General features: G+C 41.3%; 3 protein-coding genes across 3 annotated transcripts in view; 1 reads left to right on the forward strand and 2 right to left on the reverse strand.

Annotated features, from left to right (window-relative positions):
* Positions 1–2,307, reverse strand: part of gareml (GRB2 associated, regulator of MAPK1-like) — a 33,611-nt gene extending 31,304 nt beyond the window's left edge. The window contains exon 1 of the mRNA XM_018743915.2: positions 1,378–2,307. Coding sequence (XP_018599431.2) covers positions 1,378–1,486 — 109 coding nt within the window. The 5' untranslated portion in view covers positions 1,487–2,307. The remainder of the gene's footprint in view (positions 1–1,377) is intronic.
* A 1,263-nt stretch (positions 2,308–3,570) lies between these two features.
* On the reverse strand, positions 3,571–17,695 carry rab10 (RAB10, member RAS oncogene family). The gene is made up of 6 exons (XM_018743827.2): positions 17,439–17,695; positions 8,864–8,924; positions 8,148–8,286; positions 7,810–7,899; positions 6,804–6,905; positions 3,571–6,496 (listed from the first exon to the last, which is right to left on the reverse strand). Exons 1-6 carry the CDS (start codon positions 17,563–17,565, stop codon positions 6,410–6,412), a joined length of 606 nt encoding a protein of 201 aa, XP_018599343.1. The 5' UTR covers positions 17,566–17,695; the 3' UTR covers positions 3,571–6,409.
* Positions 17,696–22,308: 4,613 nt separating this feature from the next.
* kif3ca (kinesin family member 3Ca) overlaps positions 22,309–24,160 on the forward strand; it is a 34,529-nt gene continuing 32,677 nt past the window's right edge. The window contains exon 1 of the mRNA XM_018743930.2: positions 22,309–24,105. Coding sequence (XP_018599446.2) covers positions 22,696–24,105 — 1,410 coding nt within the window. The 5' untranslated portion in view covers positions 22,309–22,695. The remainder of the gene's footprint in view (positions 24,106–24,160) is intronic.

The following is a 24,160-nucleotide window of genomic DNA, read 5'->3' on the forward strand; positions in this document are numbered from 1 at the left end:
GTGGTAAATCCTACTCATACCATTTCCTACAGAGCATAAGATCTTAACCTTTCCTAGTGTACAGACCCCTTTAGGATCTGATGAAAACCAAGGACTTCTCTTGCAAAAAAGGGCACATTTATTAATTCAGAGGAATATACTGCACTCAGTTATTAAACTGAAAATTGATAACTCACACAGAATTATGTCCTAGACACAGCATTAGCACAGTAAGATTTAAAAGTTTTTTTTTTTTTTAAATTTAGTTTTTCTGATATTTAAAAAACAAGTTTCTCTGAAACCCATCTAAAGAGATCCCATGGCCTGAGCCAGGTTAATAATCCCTGCTGCAGGAGAAAGCATCCGAAACACAGGCTGAAAACTGACACCAGTCTTTGATCAGATTTGCGACGCTCGTTGAACGCGTGGGTTGTTAATTGCCATCGGTCTTCGGTTGGATACGCAAAACGCGTACTGTTAATTGATGGCAGTCTTTGATTGGTCACGCAGAACACGTAGAAAGCGTGGATTACGCACATTACGCACGTTGCGCAGCGCCGCTCATCAGCCTTCGGCGATACTGCCGAGGTTTCGATTGACACGCTGCGCTCTCGCGCTTTATGTGCGTGCAAATCAGGAGGGAACAGTAGCGCGACTGTATTGGCCGCCGCCATAAGTTCCCTGTGAACACGTACGTCTACCTGAATCATTCCAGTTGCGTGTGACGATGCTGAACGGCAACGCAAACGCTCGGCAGGAGGAATGAGTGCTGGAAACTTGGACGTTTCCTCCGCCTGCGCTCCTTAGTATTCAAGACACTCGGTTGCCGATTACAAGATTTCCATATGAATGGCTGCGGATCACTTCAGGAATACAACAGATACTTTGTCACCTTTATTTGCCAAGTCTGAAATAACTGTTTTGTTACGCCGAAGACACAAAAGCGGAGAATGCGAAGTTATGATTTGCATTATTACTCGGCAAATGCACACAGACACAGTTTTGAACGAGACGAGAGCACTCGTTTACCAAACTATTCTATTGTGACCCTTCTTCGCAAGAAGAACGGAGAAGCGCGATTCCTTCACAAGCGCAGTCACTTGACGCTTCTCTGCCCGCTTTAATGAAAATTAATACCCATTCATTCGCACAAGTTCGCGTATAGTAGCTTAGAGGCGTATATAAACTTTCATTTATATAAATGAACCGTGTGCGGACGAGCGTGTAGGTGAATGGAAGACTTAATTTAAAAATAAAAAAATAAAAAAAAACAGGCAGCGTTTTTTTTTACTTTATTTTGATGCCGCGTTCCGCGCGTTTTAATGATCCCACACACATGGAAGAAAAAAGGAGGAGATCAGGTGAGGAGAGCTGCCGGCCCGTCCGCTCCGCTGTTACCTTGGCTCAGCCGTACCAGTGTGGGCAGCCTGAACTTGCTGACCACCATATCCAGAGGCAGGGACACCGAGCTCCATGTGATGTCGGAAACCGCCGAGAACTTCTCCATGTTTCCACCATCATAGAGGCCGCGGGGCTGCGAGCTGTGCGGGCTGCGAGGGAGAGTCAGAGTCCGGCCGCGCCGTCCGAGCGGTGGCGAAGCTCCTCAGCGGGGCAGCTCCGGCTTTCGCCATGTTGAGGGAGCCGAACGAGTCGAGTGAATGTGGGCTTTTCTGCCTGCCTGGGGAGGAAGGGAGCCCTCGCCTCGTCCCTCGGGGAGGGGAGATGTCTGTAGCACCACCTACTACTGCTCCCAGAAGCTGTCAAGTTGCGGACGCGCAAAAAGCCCGCGCGTTTCCCGCGTCTCGCGCACGGCCGACGGACGATTTCTGTTTCGTCTCGTCTCGTCTCCCCCCCCCGAATCCATCCGTCATCTGCAGTCGCGCGCCTTTCAAAGCGCAGTTCGATCAGCCCAGATGGAGCTGCGCTCCAAACCCAACGCAGACTCAGCGCCGCAGTGACACATGAACATGAAGCCTCCGTGCGATGGGAGGCTGTGAGGTCCCGCCACCTGCTCCATCGAACACCATTCGCAGGCCACGTGTGGAGACCCTGGCTGTAGCTCTACGATTTTTTTTTCCCCAAACAAAAGTTTCTTATGAGGAACAACAATCTTAAAATGCATGCTTTTAAAAGTGATAATCCCACCCATTCCACCTGTGATTTAGAGAAACTGGCACAGCCCCCACTGCTCAAGCAAGCCTGTGTAATTCAGGTGACTATTATTGCTAATAGATTTGTCACACACTTTATAATTTTTCTCTTGCAGCTATGTTTGTATTGACCGGAACAAATTGTCCAGATGGATCATGACCGAGTCCTCGACTTAGTTATTTCTGGATTGCTTAAAAAAAAATAAATCCTATTTCTAAAGATTTAACTTTACAGAATAGGCAATGTAGGATCTAGGCTTGTAAATTAAAAAGGAGCCTGGCAGTAAAATCAGTATGGGCCCTTTGAATGCAAACATGAGGGATGGGGAGGCTTTCTCTTAGGACCTGCGGTGACAGCTCATTCCAAATGTCGAGCCCGGTAGACATTATCAAGACTAAATTAACATCAGTTTCATTCACATTATGGATGAGGAGGACATACCATTCCAGTTTCCATGGCACGTTATTCTGCTGCCACTGAATTGCAGATAAAACATTTTCAAGTGGAAAGGGTGCAATTAGTTTGGCCGGTGGGTGGAGTAATTTTCCCTTAAGACATACACTACTTAAAAGTCCTCCCTTTCCCAAGAAAATATTCAAACGTGACAGAACACACATATACTTTTACCCCATCATCCACTGCATTAATATAAATTCATACAGGGTCATTTTATATCTATCACCCTATGAAACCCAGTATGTTCTGTCCTTTACTAACCCACAATTTTAAAGAAAATCTATTTCCGAATTAATCTAAGATTTAATCAAGAGGATACTGCATTTCTAGCCATTATCCAGTTGGGTCTGCATAATACAGTGATAAAATTTTGAATGCTGTAGATATAGATCGAGAGTTCACGTTTGTGAATGAACTCCAACTGGCCAGGCAGCCACCTTCTTTAATGTTATTGTCTCATGCCGCTCATGTAAAGTCTTTATTCAAATCAGAAGGGTAAGGAAGTGAGCACTTCCCATTACTCTCCTGAATTATATGTCTGTCAGCATAATTACAACATTTGTAAGCAGGTTGGAGTTTAAAGAAGCAAAATTACAGGACCTGTAGTACAAAGTATTGTTTAGAGTAATAGATTAGTGATCTGCAACAATCAAGGCAGAGCAAGACTGTTCAGAAAAATGCAACTAGGGAAGTCTACAAAGTAATACTCTTACAATTTCATCTCAGGTGAAACAAAGTTCACATTACACAGTAACAACAACAATAGATCATCAGATTGGTACACAGACTGCCGAAGTAGTCATCTTCGCCTTTGAAGGAGAGGGAACAACAAGATAAAATTTATGGATTGTGGAGAGTTAGCATCCTCTGCTGGACACTGTACACAAGAATGAAAACTGGTTACCCTCGTACCAGCTGAGTTTTTCAATGAATCACGTAAATGTAGCATTTGTTAGTGGAGCAACACAACACCTTTGTAAGCTTATTTTACTGGTTCATTTTGCACAAAATAGTCATTTTCTCCCTCGGTCTACTCCGTAAATAGCATGGTTTGGTGCCGTCAGTGTAAAGGCAAACAGCGAGTAACGTCCCTAAAGTAATTTCTTCATCATCGCCAAGAAAGGACTTATCATCCGCAGCTGTTGCATATGCTTTACTTTAGAGGTTTTTTTTTTTACTTGTTTACCTGTGAAAATCATCTCACCTCTCCACACATGCAATATTACTGTACAAAGTGAGCTTTTATTGATGTCAAAAATGTCAACACCACCACATTCCAATGTCAAATCCATTCTTCTGTGAAAGTATCTTAAAGTAGAGCAAATAATACATAAGGCTAAGAAAGGGTTGTACAGGGGAGAGATCAAGCAAAAGGGATACTGTGTCAAGATTTGATGGTTATTTTACATTTAAAAGCTACAAGATGCAGCTGTCAGACTTTGAATTATTTCAAGGGAGAACACATAGGACTCAAAAATTGACAAGTCCTGTGTTGCCTCCGCTACCTTCACTACCATTTCCTCAGAACCCGAAACTCAGTAACAAGACTTCCACCTAAATTATTTTTGTCTGGTTTCTTGATTTCTCCCAATGTTAGTTTCACTGTGCTTACAAATATGGTGAAAGAAAATATCCCTCCCTAACTTTTGGTAATACCACAGGCATGCCATTCCTTTCCTAAAGACTTTATGCATCTTGAAGTTACGCTTGTATCATTCCATAATATTTTAATACAAAATAACTTCAGTTGCGCAATACATTCTACTATTCTATTAAGTCTGTGGCCTAGGTTTAACGAAAAACCCAAACCAACAAAAAGGAATATGTACTTTGGGTACACTGGATGATTTGGATTCTAATTCTTTAAGGCTTTGTTGATGCAAAAACATTACAACCAAATTGCAAAACTGAAATCACAGGGACTAATCCAAGCAAAGAACATATCAAGTTGATTTACACTTACACCCAACACCAAACAGCAACAACTACATAATCTACAAATACTGTTTATTTGACGTTTTTAGTCATATCAGCATTAAAACTAAACCACCAGACTCCTGATCAGTACAACGGAGCCCAAGGTGTTTAAACGAGCAACTTGTTAATCTTCACACTGCTTCTTCCACGGTAGAGAGCACACTTTGTCGCAATAAACAGCATAAACTGTGTATATGTTATGGTGCTATAAATGTCAATTTACATTGTATTCCCTTACAGTTACTAATGGCAGAAAGTGCAGGTATAACAGAAAATGCAAAGCAGTGCACATTTATAGAAAGTGAGCTGCATGCTTCGTAACGAAGGTTAAAACTGAAAAAAGTCCCACAAAACCTCGGCCCCACCTTTGGTTAAAGATGAAAGTCATTCACTAATGCCCTGCTGAGGGGAGCAGCTCTTAGGTCACCTTAAGGACAGTATTTTATTAGAGTAACACGGGCCCATAAATGTGCAGTGCTTCTACTACAAAGATTAGTGACTGCTCCCACCTTGATTTGTATTCTATTTCCAAACATGATGTTAAAGCCCTTTTAAAAAATGACTATGTTAGGCAAATTCAACACAGACCCAATGTGAAACCACAAAATAAGTACTGCTATATAAATACATATTCAGAATCTGCATAGTTTCATCACTGCATTGATGATACCCATTTGACTTGTAACAAAACATTCTGAAAGTGGTGAAATCAAATATTTTGTCAAAGCCAGTACTGTGAATTATTGTTGGTCATAATTCTTGGTTTCCACTAGGGTCTTGCATTTGAAGAACTGGTTTGTTCAAATACCACTGAGTAACCACAGCAATATCAACCACGTTGAAAGAAAAAGAAAAAAAAAAAAAAAAAAAAAAACATCCCCATGCACAAGAACACCAATAATCAGGAAATAAAAAGATAAACCACAAATATTTAACTTAAACAAGCTAGTTTTAATGGATCTGCAAAACTGTTTGAATTTCCAAAGAACTATTCAGTCTACTCCTCACATTGAAAAGGTGGTGCCATTTCTTTTGAAGAGTAACTTACAAAAAAGTTTTCCAACCAAAAGAAATTAGCATGCAAGACAGGTAAAGAAATCTTAAGTGTAAAATAAGTCATACTGATAAAAAAAGGTCTAAAAAGAAATTCAAACTTTTCTGCACTTCCTTTCAGTTTAATTCATATATTGACATGGCCATGGAGAAGCGAGAGCAGTTTAATATATGTGTATTAATGGTCAATGTACCACAGTAAGTGGCATTCCCACCAGAGGTGCCGCTCCTTCTATTCCATTTAAGGCACAGGACAAAATAAATCCCACCTAGAAAAGTTCAAGCAAGATCTACACAGATGCTCGTCTTGTCACTTATGCGCTTGTATACAAACCCCACTATTGTACAAAATTGTTAATTCTACATGGTTTTCTCTTTTGTTTATCCTGACCATTTGTTGCAGATTCAAAACTAGACAACTGAGTTGAGTTTTGACTAAAATATAACCCAAAAACAAAGAAAAAAATGTAGTGGTGAGTTTTCTTCTTTTGTATCCTTAAAATAAATGACAAGAAACAACATGATTTCTTTATCTATACATTTTTGAAATAAAAATATTGTCAGCAAGCAATCATGAATGGAAGAACAAAAAGTTGTTTAAAGGTATGAGAGGACAGAGTGTTAGATTTAGACATGTGAAGTGGTTTATTTTCAGAAACGGATGGAAATCAGCAGGGCAGCTAGAGAAGGGGAAGAGAAAAAGACGGAAAGGGGGAAAGAGAGAGAGAGCGAGAAAGAGAGAGAATAAAGGCGGGGGGGGGGGGGGGGGGGGTAAGAATAAGGGAAAGATTATTCAGCTGCAGCACTTGCTCTTCCACCCTGTGACTCCACTTCCACTGGTGATATCTACGTTTTCACTGTTGGGCTCTTTTACGGGTGTCTGCAAGGAAAGCACACAGGGTACAACGAGAATGGAATGACAATTTGCATCTCTGTGCTCTGTCATTCGTTTCAAATGGAAAATGCTGATACCAAAAATAGAAAACCTTCATAACATAGGAAAAAAGAAAAACACTAAAAAATTAGCACAAATTATAAACCTTGAAGACTGTGTGGAGTCAAGAAACACAGTTACTTCATATTAAGAAAATCTCAATATTTTAAACACTGAATCCATTTACCAAATACCCTTTAAATGAGTTACCTCTCTAAACTGTCATTTTAAATCAAAAATTGGAGAAACTCACCTTTCTAAGTATGTCTTCTGCTAACGTGAGGAATGCTTTCTCAATGTTGATATTTGCTTTTGCACTGGTCTCAAAAAACCTAATGCCATGTTCTCTTGCAATCTGACAGAGGAAGAAACAGCACAGTAATAAGCAGCGCTCCATAGGCATAAGGAATTTAGTTTTACAGATCTAGAACAACAGGCAATATTAGCAGTCAGTGCTGCCTGCTGACAGAGTGGGATCAGATGAAATACTGACAAAAAAGTGAGAGGTGCTGATTTCTGTACAATATACAATAAGTACACTATAAGAAAGAGATTAAGAAAATGTTTCTGTTGGAGAATATTAACTAAAAACACAAACGTTTAAAACACACTGAATTCATTTTCGTGGAAGATAAGTTTCAACCCTGATAGTCATTTTAATGAGAATGTCAAATTTTCCAGTGTAATACTGCAAATTAAGTAAACACATCTGAACACAACGTTGCATTTGCATGCATGCATCTTTTGGCAGAAACAATCTTAACCAGGGCTTGCACTGCCTTAAAGCTGGGCCAAGGGTCAGTGAAAATGGGAGCCAGTTCTATTTAAAGCATGACTGTCACTTACTCATACAACCTAGAGCCAACTGGAAAAACAGAAGGGGTTAAATAATGAAATATAAGGACAGCACTACCCTATTCCAGTTACAAGTTTGAGGCTCACCTACCGTAGCACCAAGTTTCACGTTGGCAACAAATGCATGTGAATGCAGGATAAGCAAGGGTACAAATGAGAATGATGAGCCATGCAGTTCATAATTTGAAATTTCAACAGGCATTTTAAACCTGTGAATTTGTTTCACTCAAAAAAAGTTCAAGTCAATTCTTGTCTTCTGTTTCACTGATTTTTGAACAGGGTACCACTTTCAAGGTGTGAATTGCCGTAATGCTAACACATTCAACATCAAGTGGATTAAAAACACTGAAGAGAAGAAAAAAACGTTAAAGTGTAGTTGCACATGCTGCAGTGCACCATCTGACCTGTTCTCCTTTTGCCTTTGGTACCACCCGCTTGTCTTCCATGTCACACTTGTTGCCTAGCAGCATTCTCTCAACATCTTCATTTGCATGCTGAAAAATTAACCATTTAAATTACTTCCAATGCACAAAAAATGGTTATGAACAACAACCAACCATTTTATTTCAACACATGCAACTTCACAGTAAGAAATCGTTACTGTCATGTGGTGCAGAATTATTCAAATAAGAAAGGATTTCACATGTAGAATACTAACCCGGCAGCCTAGATATCTGAATACTTTGCCGCAACATGCTGAGCCTCACTGTAGCCTTGTGAGAATGCGAAGGGGGAATCTCACCTCATCTATGTTTCGCAGCCACTTGCTGATGTTCTCAAAGCTTTTGGCATTTGTGATGTCATACACCAGCATGATCCCCATAGCCCCTCTGTAGTAGGAGGTGGTGATTGTGTGAAACCGCTCCTGACCAGCAGTGTCCCTGTACACAGCATAATTATGGGGGATCGGACATTTCCAGTTTAACAGTAAGCAGGAGTCTTTTCCATTTAAACACATGAGCTACATTTATAGAAACGACCCTCATAACAGAACATCCACTGACATAACCAACTAGGTATAAGACCGCAGTTTACAGAAATGGCTAAATTCAGATAGAACAAGAGCTCCAAGCATATTTTTAAATAACCTTTACTCCACAAGGGGGCATCACTGCAACAAGGTATTATACAACCAAGAATTCAGAAATCCTACAGACAGATTTCACATTTCACTTCCTTTACAATAGCAATTTTTATACATTAATTTCATCTTTGGGGAGTTTGATGAAGAGCCAATAAAGTGGAAATGGCGATCATCAGGACAAATCATGTACAATATTTGCAAGCATAGTTCAGCCAGCAAAGCTTAATTTTCACACGGAGGAGTACATGAATTCCATTTTTTCCCATCTCTGTACAACCAAGAGTCCTTGTATTTATAGAAAACACTTGTTTATGTTTCATTTATTAAATTAGTCATCTATAACAAAAGTATTTTTGTAGAACATGCATTCTCACCATATCTGTAATTTTATCTTCTTTCCTTGTAGTTCAACAGTTTTTATCTTGAAATCAATTCCTGTAAAATACAATAGGAGAAGAAAATTACTCCTGAAACACATGGCCTAAGACTCTGGAATAATAAACAATTTAAGCAATCATTACACATCCACTTAAATGTAATTTTTATAGTGGCTGGATTTGCCATGAAAATTCCATCACGCTTTCCGTTCACGCCTTGCAATGAACAATCTATTAACCAAGTAATTCCCAAGTCCCTCGAAAGCACCGACCCCCTTTCAGCATTCTAGAAAGGTATCAAAACCTACCTTCTTCAGAGCTACTTCTATCCTTATCTCTTGACTGTTGGGTAAATTTCTATTTTTTCCATTATCACCCGCACTCTGAGCTGTACTTCACTTTGTATAAAATCATCTGTTCAATAATTTCACAAATGTAAATGTAGTCAGGTATTCCACTCAATACAGTTAACCTCTACCAGAAGCCAATATCACAGCCTAATTTATCACGAGCACATTGGTCTATTGCCATTAAATATCTAAAATATTCTTTAAAAAAAAAAAGCTGTCAAACATGCCATTAACAGTTAAAACAGTCTACATATATCGCTTCTTCTACAACAGGACAATCTATGATTACGCTTAGACAAACGCTACAGTAAATTCACCAGAAGAGGCAGCATTATGAAAACAATTTATCAACACCTGCTTTTATTTAAAAGTCAATGGCACTCGTTCTTGCCTGGCCACAATGGACACTGCCATGTTGAATCTCTCCAGCGGACTGATAGGACTACAAGGAATTCAAAATCAGCCATCAAGCTTCTTGCACTTCTTCCAACACTATGCAGATGTGCATTACCACAGAGTTGCGGAATTGCACAAATTCCATGGGAGAAAAGACAGCCAGTCATAGCCTCTTATTATTACACCAAAGCCTTTTCCTGAGGTATTAAAGCCTTTTGTTTTTTTTTAAACATTCACCACCTGAAACCATCATCAGCACATTTCTTATGCACATTGTCACCTTGCACACTAATTTTTTGCAATGAACATTGAGTGAAAGCAACAGGAAAATTGAGAACTTTGCAATGAGCACTTCCAAAGAGCAGCTTGTGGGAGAAATGCACATTGTGTTGCTTTGCATTCAGCCGATTTACTCACTGATGCCAAACAAAGGCGTCGGGGATGAAACCGCATACAAGACAACATGAGTTTCACGTTATACTGGCATCATCCCCGATTTACCATCGTGTATGAGCCAATTGGTATTATGAAGCAGAAATTACTACACCATTTTGCCTTAGATATTGTACTGCGACAGGCAATATGTAGCTGACAATAACTGATATTTAATGATTTGCAACTTGCTGAATTCACTGAATAGCCAGTGGCATTTTATGATAAACTGAGTTTGAGCCCATTTTTGCTAGAATACATTGACAAAAACCAGTGTTTTTATCTAAGGGAAGAACATGAGAAATACCAGCCTGTTGGCTACTGAGAGTGACTAGTCCCTTTAACACCAATGTCTTAAAGTCATTCATCTTTAAAACAGGGGAACATTGTTAAATCTGAATGGTGCCAGTTTGATCGACGAATGGCCGCTGGAACATGACTGTCTCTGTAAGTGTCCCAGACAACCAGCTACAGTATTTCATCAAGCCGGTGGCGCATTCATTCGTTCCAACAAAAACAATGAACAAAGCAAGCATGTGCTTTAGTGTGCTATACAGGTACAGGCATCTCATAAGATGGTAAAAAAACAACTACTTTAATTTCAAACATCTATGCATAGGAAACAGTGACGCTTCCAAAACATCTGACTCAGGCCAGCCAAAAAGCTATGTATGACAAATAGACAGAGTATTGAGCAGACCACAACATTTTAAAGGGAGGTGACCATTAAACCGTAACACAAGTTAAGAAACTCAATAGAAATAAAGCACTGCATATGGTTTTAATTTATATTACAGCATTTTAGTTCCAACTGAAAGGTCCTGATTTCTCTTGCCATTACAGGAGTCTTGTATTCCAACCATGTCAAACTGAAGACATTACAAGTTCACAGGTTTCAAAACTTAGAACCAGGGGTACATAATTCTAAAATGGACTGGTTGATTTTTAACTAGTGCGTTCCACTTCAAGCAGTACAGTGAGGGGTCAAAGCCCTAAACAATTCTGCACGTTAGACCTAACGCTCTTCTTATTAGGGATCCAATCATTAAGCACTACTCCAAGGACAACAATAAATACTATCCACTGCACTCAACTACTAAACTATTGTAAAACACATGATTTAGAAATCGCTTAAATGCAAGCAACTGTAGTTTAGGTGGGGCGCACACACGAGACAATGGACAGATTAGTTTGCCAGGGCCTGAGTCACTCTCTTCCACTGCAATATCTCATGTTTAATTTTATGTCACACCCACATAGAGAGGCTGGAAACTGGACACAGTTCATTTTATCTAAACTTCTTCCAACATTACTAACCTACATGCCCTCTTAGGAAAACCTTCAGGCCACTGCTGAAATGATGCCCACATTTAATAACAGAGTTTATCAGTCATGAAGAGTAAACAGCTGAACAAAACTGCAAAAGAACAGCTGCTTAAAAAGTAAATCGCAAAAGTTTTGCAATGCATTTTAAGCAGAGTGTAATACCATCCAGGACATTTGTTTGTTTATTCTTTTTCCAATTAAGTCCTGAATATTTTAACATATGCGTAAGAAACTGCTCAACTAGCTGATTTAAGCTTGGATCTGCACAAAGTCTCAGCTCCAGAGATGTTAAAAGCAATATGCAGCTGTATTCTTATTTCAGACATGTTCTTTCATGAAATAAGCAGTGTCATCATCAGGATGGGGGTCAAATTTGTGACATACCTTTTCAAGATCTCATAATATCAGACAGGAACTGGTTGATCTATAACCACGTACAGATTTATGTTTGACTGCCTTGGAAAAATTGACAAATACCATGAGAGGCTAGAAAAAGCCTTTTATACACTAGAGGAAAAAGGGGTCAATGTGTGGGAGAAAGCAGCCACAGGTGTACCTGCACTTCTCGTACCCATCAGATGTAAAACTATACACTTGACTAGCGCCCCAGTCAAAAAGTTATTTTACTTGCTTGTCACAGCAAAATTAGACAAGTTACAGTACTGTGCAAAAGTTTTAGGCACTTGGGGGGAAAAAGCTTAAAGTGAGAATGCTTCCAAAAATAATGCTCTTAATTAATAAGCTTCCTACAAAGCTTAGTAACCATTCATATCTTCAACAACTTCTTGTCCCGAGCGGTGACGCAGCGGGCTTGGCTGGGTCCCGCTCTCTGGTGGGTCTGGGGTTCCAGTCCTGCTTGGGGTGTCTTACGATGGACTGGTGCCCATTCCTGGGTGTGACCTCTCCCCCTCCAGCCTTGCGCCCTGTGTTGCCAGGTTAGGCTCCGGTTCGCTGCGACCCTACTTTGGATAAGCGGTTTCAGACTCTGTGTGCATGTGTATACTTCCTTAAACACATACAAAACCCTTACAGTAATACTGTAACTTTTTGCAAAAAGAATGCTTGGAAATCTAAAATACATTCACATTAATGCACAAGACATTAAATTACTGTCTAAAACAAATGTTGTAAAACATCTAAGTCCGTAAGACTTTTGCACAGTACTGTATGTATAAATGACAAAGCAAAAGTCATCATCACTTCAACTGTAAAACACATTACAAGCAATAGGTCAAATCTACATTTTTTACTGCATTATACAATTAAAGAACACACAATACAATAATGGCCAATGATTGTTAGTGAAAATGCTGACAGAGAAATGGTTGCTTTGTTTCTGGGATTTAACATAAATTACAGCTCTAAAGTTCAGATATGACCAGATACTTTGAAATTAAGTCATTTCTGTGCACCATCCTTTGATTGCTGTGTGATTCAAAATGCTTTCGGGCAGAGAACACACAAGTTCTACTGTACCGACAGCAGAAAGTGTTTCACCTATGTATGTCTGGACTGTCAAAGTCAGGACTGCACCACTTTGCATCCTCTTATGTACGACTCAAAAATCTACATTTTCTACAACAGCAGAAAACAATTCATAACGATACACCTCAATCATCCCAAGTAAACAACTGGATTTCTACCAACTAACCAGCTCTTCTAGCTGTCTACAAATCTTCAGTTTACACGGAATCCTGACCTTTTGGGAGAATCCCAAATCACTTACAAATAAAAAGCTTAGTTAACATAAGCAAGGCAAACTTACAAAAGCCCATAAAGAGCACATTTTCTGAAGATGGCTCAAACAGGTAGGACAGGTTTTCATTTCACAATAGCCATGGTGAATCAATGGCAACCAAGATGGCATTGTTGATGTCAACTGGTTCACACTAAGCCAATGAAAATACATACATGTAAAAAGAAAGAAAAAAAAAATCCCATTTTTGAAATATGTACATCAGTGCCTGAAACCCGAAAAGCTCGGCAGATCGAAATTCCAAAGGATAGCATACTGAAAGGTGGCGAAAGCTTGCACAGTTATGAGTTATGTGACTAAAGCATATCAATATTTCATATGCATGCCAATATTTTACGTTATGTTTCTAAAGCTGGAGTGCAAATTGCTGAACTGGAACAATGTTACTGGAAATACTGCAGTGCCAAAAACACACTGTGGTGGAAAAAACACTAACATTTGGGGAAATGTTTTCCTTCCCTTATCTGTTCAGTGTTGTTCATTCTGTATTTGTACATTTTTTGCAGTACACTACAATCATGCACCATATAGCAATACTCAACGAGCAATTGCAGGTAATGGCACAACATCATGGTGTAAACAGACTAATACTTACAATAATCTAAACAAGCACCTGTTAGGATGCACCATCACATTATACCATTAAACTAACGACGGTCAAAACTAAAGTGCCTTATAGCAATTGTTGCCAAATTAGACAGACAGTCCTAAATTTGTTTAACATGCAGCTATTGTAATAATCACATCCAAAGAACTTAATGTGCACCAAATTAAGCAATGCATTTTGACTGTATACGTGGCCAGAAAAGGTGAACATGAATTACTTTTCACATATTTCAACTAGACAGAAAAAAGTATATTTGTTCATTGAAAGGCAATATTTGTGCCTCTATAAATCACATTGTACATATTCTCTTAGCAACCTTGCAGCAACTACTTATGAACCACACAATCTCTAATACCACTTGTCCCGAGCGGGGTCGTGGCGAGCCAGAGCCTAACCCGGCAACGCAGGGCGCAAGGCCGAAGGGGGGGGGGGCATACACCCTGGACGGGATGCCAGTCCACCGCAAGGCACTCCAAGCAGGGCTCAAACCCCAGACGCGCTACACAGCAGGCGGCGGCTAAACCCACTGCTCCACAGTGCTCCCTATTTTTCAACCAACAGCAGCTATTATTTTTCAACAGCAGTAAGTGTAGACAAAAACTTTGGAATGCTACATGTTATTTGGAGAACTACAAAGACTCGAAATCTTATTCAGGCAAAATATAGATGCCAGCAGACACCAGCAACCATGAAGGCAAGACCAACTGCCACTGGCAGTGAGCTGCTATACAGTCTCAAATCCCTCTCCTCTGACTCAGCCTGGGTTTCTATGGTGCTTTACAGCACTGCTTCAGTTTCAGTGGTAATCATGGGCTTGTTTCACTACCCAATTTTATAAACAGGTATGAGTAACTAAGGGGATTAACACTCATTTTGGAGAAGAGCATCAGTTAAATGTAAAGGTGAACCTACTGTATTTTTTAGCCAATTTAAACAGCTACGCTAACATTTGCTGTCAACGTAATGATCGCTATTAAATAAATTTGTGAGAACAGTGGATATTTCTCATTCTACAAAACACAACGCAAAAACAATCGCTGAACACAGTACATTATTGTTTGTTTTAAAATTGTGACTGAGAAAGTAAGTGTGACCTTTCTGCGGAGATCTACAGGGCCTGGATACTTGGGAAGGGAGTTTCCGGTTATATATTTTAAGACACTGAGCAAGCACATCAGACCTCTACATATGTTGCAAGACACTCAACTGCTGTGTCATCAGCCAAAGCTGACAAGAGACTGGCACAACTTCAATAACATAATATCTACCAAAGAAAAGAAAGTAGGCTGCATTTATGAATATTTCTAAGATGTACCTGCACATTTATTAAACATTCCCCTTCAAAAGGTATTAAGCTTGCAGGGATTTAAAGATTCGGTGATTTTTTTTTTTAATGCAAAAATCACTGCCTGAAATTCAGGCTATTTGCTGACACCAAATAAAAAGGCTAAAATGCATCTGAACCATCAAGTATTCTATTCATGTACTGCTCTGACATGCAAAAATGCTTTACAACATGCACAAGTGATGACACCATGCTGTACGGCAATATGCAGATGTTTTACATTCTGCTTTCACTCCTTCTGTGGGACTGTATTGTTCAATGATAATGACCTCCATTAGTAGTGTTGAGTTTATGTGCAGATCTCCACTCAAAGAAACTTGTGCAAAAAAAAAAAAAAAAAACAGAAGATACTGTCTAACAGAGATTAGTACTGATGTTGACTTTTCGTTACCGACTCATACAAATGTCTGACACTGCCCAAAACATGCCGTAATCATTAGAATGGTCATTCGAAATACGGCTAACATAAGCTCCCACGTATCGCCCGATAACGGTGAAATTATATCGAACCGTTAGCCAGCTAATTTATGTAACAATGACATTGACTTTCAAGTGTAGCAACATACCATCTGAAACTTGCATCCATACTCATCACTAGAACATTATAAATAACTTCTTCGTAAGCAAAACTCAAAGTAAAACCCTGTTTAAAATGCAGTTCCGTTAAGTAAGCCTATCTTTAAAGTCCACTAATATTTGATGCGGGGGGGGGGGGGGGGGACTTGAAATGAAATCAAATTCAATAATACAGAATTGTATACTTGGAAAATAAACTGTGATATTACTGTTCAAAACAAAAGTATTAAAATAACAGAAACAAACGGCATAAAATACTTATGCGTGCGTAATTTAAAAATACTTTAAGATACAGACCTATACACAATAGTGCGAACATTTTCATCGCTGCATATAGCGATGTCAGTGCATTATTTATGCACAGAAAAACCTACTATGAATCAAACGTAAAAGTAACTTTCAGGCGAACAGAAAGACTAAGTGTATGTCACAGTGAGGGCAAAATTTTGTGAAACCACAAATCACCACAAGAAAAATGCTTCGGCAGAAATCATCATTTGATTTTTAAAAATAAAGTACTTAAACTTTGTGGTTAAAAACTGTAACCATACGTACCTGACCGCAGAAATGCATCATAATGAAAAGCCATAAAATCTGTTTCTCCAATTTAAAACACAGATCATACATAACACTGTTGAGCAAAATTAAATGGTATCAAACGTGTGTCCAGGAAGGAATGTGCAAAACATCCAGAAACATACAGATCAAGTGTTGTGGTACTGAAGAATTTCTCCATCTTACTAAGTTATTATGTAAGGAACACAGACAGTTATTTACATTGTCGAACACTGCACTGCAAGAACCCATAACACCACACAAAATTTATAACACCGCAATGAACCACAGTACTACGTTAAGGCTTAAAAAGTTCCATTTTACCAACTTTATCATAGAAACCACTGTGACTGGAGTTCTCAAAACTAACTACTGGCCCCACCCACTTCAGTTTCAAAGATCTGTTATTAAAGGCTGGCAAACCCTGCTGGGAAGACTGCAACATAAAATAAGATGTACGTGTAGTTTCCCTTCCCAGTTACAAACATTAGCTTTGGATACCTGTAAAATTTCCAACAGAAGAGTACAGAACACAAAACGCGTGTACTTTCCAGCTGTGTTTCTGGGTATTTCGCCTTTGCGTGAGCGCACTGCGCATGCGCAACCCGGAGACGCACAGGAACGCGACGTTGCGAGCGGTGCAGTACAGTACAGTACCCCCCCCCGCCTCGAGCCACCAATTAAGAACCCACATAATTCATATGTAGCAGCAGCTCAATTAATTATATTTCAAAAGGTACAGCGTAACATCAATCAATCAATCGAAATAAAACGAGCTCCGTCAGTCCCGTTTTACTTCCGAAGCCGAAGGCCTTCTCTCTCTCAGTCTCTGCCCGGCCGGTCCAGCCAGGCTGATGATGGACGTGGTGTTTACGCGGTACCGCCGGTAGTCCGCAAAACGAGAATCCCAAGACATGATAGTCACACGCGGTAAAGTTGTGTTGTTCTGTCGTTAGCGGTGGACTGGTGGTCAACATAATTTTTGCTAGGAAAACCGAAACAGAAATTCTGTAGAATCGTCCAGTCAGTCATGATCAGTCATGACCGGACCGGTCGCGGCTACGCTACGCTACGGTCACCGGGCAAAACTAGTCTAAAGTGCTCAGTTCGACATGATGATGATCATGTCTGGCGACACACAGTGCAGTAGAAACACACGGACCGTCGTCTCTCTCACTGCCGCGCGCGCAGACACGAGCCGGCGGCGCAAACTCGAGCGGCCGACTCACCTATGGTAGAAATGAAGGTGGTGTTGAAGGCGTCGTCGGAGAAGCGGAACAGCACACACGTCTTCCCCACACCCGAGTCTCCGATGAGGAGCAGCTTGAATAACAGGTCGTACGTCTTCTTCGCCATTGAACCGCGAATCGCGCGTCCCAAAACGCTCGGCAGATCGAGAGAAAGCGATTTCAAGAAGGATGAGAGATTGTATTGCGAAATCTCTAAATACTCAACCAAAAAAATTCGCTCATTAAAACGACCTGACTGACTAGTCTAGCTTGTGGGGAATTTTAACAGAGCTGACAACTCCCAAAAACGCCGCACGCCGGGTCTCCGTATGGATACTGTTTGACTACCGCGTCTCCACAAACTGCAACTGTTTTTTGCTTCTGTCGCTATCTGGCTAGCTAGCTGCAATTCCCACCCAGCGTTATTTCCCTTTTCCACTCTTTCTTTCTCCCACACAGTCGGGACAAAATGGCTCCCCCAACCCGACTTACTCTTTCTTCAAACTAGCTAGCCAGCAAGCTAATTCAAATACTTGGCATTGTCCTTCATGCCAACCACGTCTCTACCTAAAATCGCAAGCGGTTGAACGATTTTAAAATATATCGATTTATTTAAATAACACCGTTATTACAATGTCGATCTCTTAAATTTAATGCTCAAACAGACGACCGCCGTCGCCTTCGAATAGAGCCCCTAAGGCGACACCCTAGTTTACCGACACACCCCTGTCTCCGCCCCTGCCTCGCCTTTCTCATTTCCATTGGTTAACATGACTGTTCATCAAACATAACGCTCATTGTGATTCGAGAGACCGAATACGGTCACAAGTCGAGCAGGGCGTGTCTAATGCTAAAATGTAGAAAGGGCAAATGTTACTGGACGGCATTTTCAGTCATGTTGGCTCCCGTGGACAGGGAACCGACGCTTACGGATAATATATAGTGTTGAGCCAAAATGGCTGCCATTTCACGCAACGTTGTCCAATTCAACGTGGAATGCAGTTCAAATTTTTTGACGTCGTGACACTTCCAACTGTTTGTAAAAATAATGATGCCATTCCTAGCGTGTGATGCAGCCGTGTCCCTAATGTATAAATGTAATTTTCCCTGTTCCCCAAGCTTTCTCATAGGTGACAGCGAAGAAAAGCAGTCGTCCCACACTAAAAAGAAGTGCATACAAAATATAACCATTACTGTTGACAAGAATTCTGATTTAACATGTGTTATAAATTACAATGGTTCAGCCAGGTTTCCTATAATATATTAAAGCCATATTTTAAAGTAGAAAACCGATTTTATATCACGTGTAATAAATAACATAAATAAATCCCACTAAAAATAACCACACCGTTGCATGTCCGTGGTTTAACTTCAACACGTTTTTTTTAAGATGAAGTTTTTGTGAATGACACAGTAGTTGCGGGCATCTGAATCTGCCTCCTGCCTTCCCCCAGCAGGCGCGCTTTCAATGAAAACGCGCCTCCAGCTCATCCCCGCATTCAGGCAAATCACTGCACTTCCATCAGAGGGCGCTCGTGTCCTTCGGGTTCTGCTTCACTCAGAATTATTGTTGTTGCTGTTTGTTTGTCAGCCTTTAATTAGCTGACCTACAGATATTTCTAGAGCTATATATTCATACAAGTTGTGGATTAAGTTAAAGGCATTATGGAAGTTTCTGTAATCTTTATGTGGTATAACTGATGAACAGAACACTTATTTTCTTGGATAATCTTAAAACTGACTTTATTGTACTTTGATTTCTTTATCTTTTTGAAAATGGAACATTTTGGAATTAAGCAGTATTAATTTTTCTTTTCCTGTATGGATATGATTGTACTGTGCTGATATCTGCAATCATGAATTCATACTGAAATATCGTTCCAAGCTAAAATAGACCTGTTGTGGCTCAATTAATAAGTAATTAAATATGATCAACAGTACTTCTTACATAAATTCGATATTCCAGTTTTCCCAATTATAATTCAAAATGCTTCACTGAAGGGAGAAATAAATAGCTGATTTCTGATATAACATTTGATTTCTTCATGCACTTTAAAATGGTGAAGTAGAGACAAGGACGTAAACGATGAGACGAAGCTAAGGGTGGCAGCCAGGAGATCAGAAAGTGCAAAAGGACAGGAATTGCCACACGGGAGTTGCGGTCGCTCGAGTGAGGTTCCGCAAGCAGGCGCGGAAACCCTGTCCTTTTATCCCCTGCCACCTTGATGAGAGGCAGGTGAGGGCAAGGTGCGGGTGACAGTTCTGAGTTTCACCATTTCGAGTTATTGGCCTACAAAAGCATATTTCAGTAAAGCTCAGTTATTACCTTTCAAGAGAGTTACGTCAATCACGTATTATTCCCAGACATGAAAGTATATCCAAATGCTACATTTGTTTGAGGGCCTGTTGGCGAGCAAAACTGGCTTTAGCATTTGTCAAGGAAGGTGAAGAACAGAACCAGTATCCAGTTCCAGTTCAGGGCTCCTGGTGATGGCATAAAACTGGGAGCCGATGGCTGGTTTAGAAAGGCAGGTAAGGTTTCCAACCTCCTTTAGAGAGAAATCTGAGGCCAGACATTGTGTTGCTGTCTGTAGCTTCTAAGCAAGCCATCTTGATGGAGCTCATAGTTTCTTAGGAAGAACGGAAAGAAATGGTTAATGAAATTAAGATGCTGATGTACGAGGAACCGACACAGCGAGGTGGGTTCTGATGGTAAAAAACCCAAAACATCTGGTGAGCACAGGTTACGTCACCGGTGATGAGTCCAGGTGTATCACAGGGTGTATGATATAAAGGAAGAATGGTGTAAACTGGTCTTTAAACTAACGTTAGTAAAATTAGAAAGGTGAAGCATAATGGAAGCGAGGAACAAAATGAACAGTTGGATTAAATGCAAATAATTCTTCAGTTAACACCGGACATTTTCTTATCGCATCGCAAGTATGTACACTCACAAAGGTGTTTGCATTCTGTGCTTTAACTCTTCATAGGAATGGCACAAGCCCATAAAACCAGTCTGGGAGGGAAAAAAAAAAGGGTCTTTCTCAGCATTCTACACTATGAGTCTGAGATTTGCGCCGGTTCACTTGGCGGACAAGGAGCTCTCAAAATTAGCATCATGTCTGCTGTGGAACTATGTGGGGGTATAAGTAAAACATCATTTAAAATACTGTCATCACCAGTTACAGGAGCTAGGATGTTATTTATGCTGTCATGTGACCCTAAACACATCTCACAGTACCCTCCACATCTACACCTTTTCTGCCTAAAGATCTTCTGCTGCAGCATAAATGCTACAATTACTCCTAGACATATAAGGTGGGTGTTTAATTTTTTTTAAATATTAATTTTACTGAAAAAAAAGAAATTAAGGGAAAATACATAATGTGCTTTGACAAGTTTGATTTTGGAGAACTTAAAACAGACATTAGAATCGTGGCATTCAAGATGCTCATGCATACCTGCTTGTCCACTGTCAAGTTATCTATAAGTTCAGCGCTAACTTTGTTTACAAAACAAATGCATTAATATGTGCAAAGAGGCGGAATTAGCGTGTGATGTGCAAACAAAATGGATAAGGTAACATTTGGATTTTTTTCTACATAACCTTTATATACATAACAAGATGATAACCTGCACTATCCACTTAATAACATCGGGATCACTAGAATGACACGCCGATCAAGACATTTGACAGAAAACCTGAACGCATTTGGTGTAAATCGGATGTAATTTTCTGCTTTTCTCGCAATGCTGCGCTTTTATGAAAGTTCGAACGATTAGTGCGAGAAATACCGCCCTCTGCCGGTGACAATAGAAACAACACGGAAAATAACCAACAAACAAAGCACATGATAAAGTTTTTCGTCACTTTTCAGCTTCAGCAGAGGTTCAGTTTTATAATTGTGTGATGGGGAAAAAAATGTTACGTTGCAAAGTAAGTGAAATAAAAAATTATAAACCATAATTATACAGTGAGAACATACTGTTGAAGGTTGATGTAGGTTCTTGCTGCTTGAATAGCATTGATAGGGTCAAAACTACAGTTCCCATGGGGCAATGCAGTTCAAGTCGTCAGAAGCAACAAGCTGCTTTCCAGTTTTCCAATAATCACTTTTACTGTTATTGCCACTGAAAACATAGCCCAGGAAAAATTAAATGTAATGTAAAAACTATAGAAGAGACCTGTGGGGCTATATGTACAGTAATATTCGGTAGGTCTTGTCTGTTTTCCGAAACTCTAATGTTCTATACCAAAAGGTTATTGTGAGCAGGGAATTCCGTTCGTATTTCCCAAGGAAGGGGAAGGTCAAAAGACTTTTTACTTCGTCCCAATTGTTTTGCTCCATATAACACGAGGGTCAGTGAAGCTCCGTGACAGTCTCTTTACTTACCACCAGGTGGCGTCACTTACTGTCGTAACGATAGTCCACCTACGCATGGACCTGTACCATTCTTCCTATTTAAAGAATTACAACAACGTACCTACAACAAAGTAGATTTGTAAAAATACAATTAAAACATTATTTTAAAGGGTTTGCCAAAGGTCTGTGATTTCAATCTAGTACACGCTATGCTGATAGGAAATACCCCAAAATATCTGTAAATACATAAACGTAAAAGGCACGTAAGTATGCCTACAGCATTATTTTTCAGAGCCACTGTTGGCGGTTCCATACAAAACATACGTGTAAAAACGGCAAAAAAAAAATAATTCCCAATATGATATAGTTTTCAATAGAAAATGAAAAATAATAGAAAAGACTACCAGTCCCAGAGTGACTTGCGGTTGTCCGCAGTGATACTGGGCGGTGTCTGTGGTGACGCAATGTGTCGGTGGGCGTGGCCAAGGACCGGGTGGGTTTGACAGCGCCTCTTCTCTCAGTACCAGCAGCAGCAGAGGACGCCCGCAACATCCACGGTGCGAACCGCCCCCCTCCCCCTGCGCTCGGACCACAAAACACAGGCGTTGTCCGCATCTGCGGGAATCTGCTCGTATCCGCGAGGGACCGCGGACGACTGCCGCTGCTCGGCGGAGGAATTTATGCTTGTTTTAATTCACGCGGCGGCGGTTCGCAGTCAGTCCATTGTTCTGCATGACAGACTGGGCAGAAATGATGCATCTGCACCTGGGGACTGACAGCATCGCCTCGCCCTCTGCTCTCATATGACTCCAGTCATCTCGGCAGCCGGATTCGTCAGCATCTGAAGCGAGCATCGCGCTCCCTTGTCTTGTCCGCATCCAACTTCCAAGAAGATGTCGAAAATGAAAAACTGCGAAAGTGTCAAAGTGGTGGTGCGCTGCCGCCCGCTGAACCGCAGAGAGGAGGCGGCGGGCACTGACAGGATTGTGGAGATGGACGTGAAACTGGGCCAGGTGGCGCTTCGGAACCCGAAGGCGCCCCCGGGAGAGCCGTTCAAGACGTTCACGTTCGATGCCGTCTACGACGCCGGGTCCAGACAGAGCGACCTGTACGACGAGACTGTGAGACCCCTCATAGACTCGGTGCTGCTCGGCTTCAATGGGACCATCTTCGCCTACGGCCAGACGGGCACCGGCAAGACCTACACAATGCAAGGCTTGTGGCAGGACCCTGAGAAAAGAGGAGTCATCCCGAATTCCTTCGAGCACATCTTCACGCACATATCCAGATCCCAGAACCAGCAGTACCTGGTGAGGGCCTCCTACCTGGAGATCTATCAAGAGGAAATCAGAGACCTCCTATGCAAAGACCACACAAAGAAGCTGGAGCTCAAGGAGAATCCAGATTCAGGAGTTTACATCAAAGACCTCTCCTCCTTCGTGACCAAAAATGTCAAGGAGATTGAGCACGTGATGAACGTGGGCAACCAGACCAGGTCGATCGGGTTCACCAACATGAATGAGCACAGCTCCAGGTCCCACGCCATTTTCGTCATCACGGTGGAGTGCAGCGAGACGGGCCTCGATGGCGAGAACCACATCCGCGTGGGCAAGCTGAACCTGGTGGACTTGGCCGGCAGCGAGCGACAGAGCAAGACCGGGGTGCAGGGGGAACGCCTCAAAGAGGCCACCAAGATCAACCTATCCCTCTCTGCCCTGGGCAATGTCATCTCCGCCCTAGTGGACGGAAAGAGCACCCACGTCCCCTACAGAGACTCCAAGCTGACTCGGCTACTGCAGGACTCCCTGGGAGGAAACGCCAAGACCATCATGGTGGCCACTCTCGGGCCCTCGTCCAGTAACTACGACGAGACCCTGACCACACTCAGGTACGCCAACAGAGCCAAGAACATTAAGAACAAGCCGCGGGTGAACGAGGACCCCAAGGACGCCCTTCTGAGGGAGTTCCAGGAGGAGATAGCCCGTCTGAAGGCTCAGCTGGACAAGCGCGGGATGCTGACCAAGAAGAGACGGCGGACTAGTCGTAGGCTGAGGAAGAGCTTGGATGGGGAAGAGGTAACAGATGGGGAGGGCGATGAGGAGACGGAGGATAGCATGGAGAAGGATGTGGAAGACTATATGAAGGAGCAGGAGGAGAAGCTGGAGCTGGAAAAGGCTGCAATCCTGGATGACCGAAGCCTGGTGGCTGAGGAGAAGCAGAGGCTGCTGGAAGAGAAGGAGAAGATGATGGTGGACCTGAGGAAGGAGCAGGAGGCCACAGAGATGCTAACAGCTAAATTTAAGGTAAGGAGGGGGAATGGCCTTATCTCGATGTCATACTTTTTTGTCCATGTATTAT

Source organism: Scleropages formosus, chromosome 1 (assembly GCF_900964775.1).
Source record: "Scleropages formosus chromosome 1, fSclFor1.1, whole genome shotgun sequence".
Classification (NCBI taxonomy): domain Eukaryota; kingdom Metazoa; phylum Chordata; class Actinopteri; order Osteoglossiformes; family Osteoglossidae; genus Scleropages; species Scleropages formosus.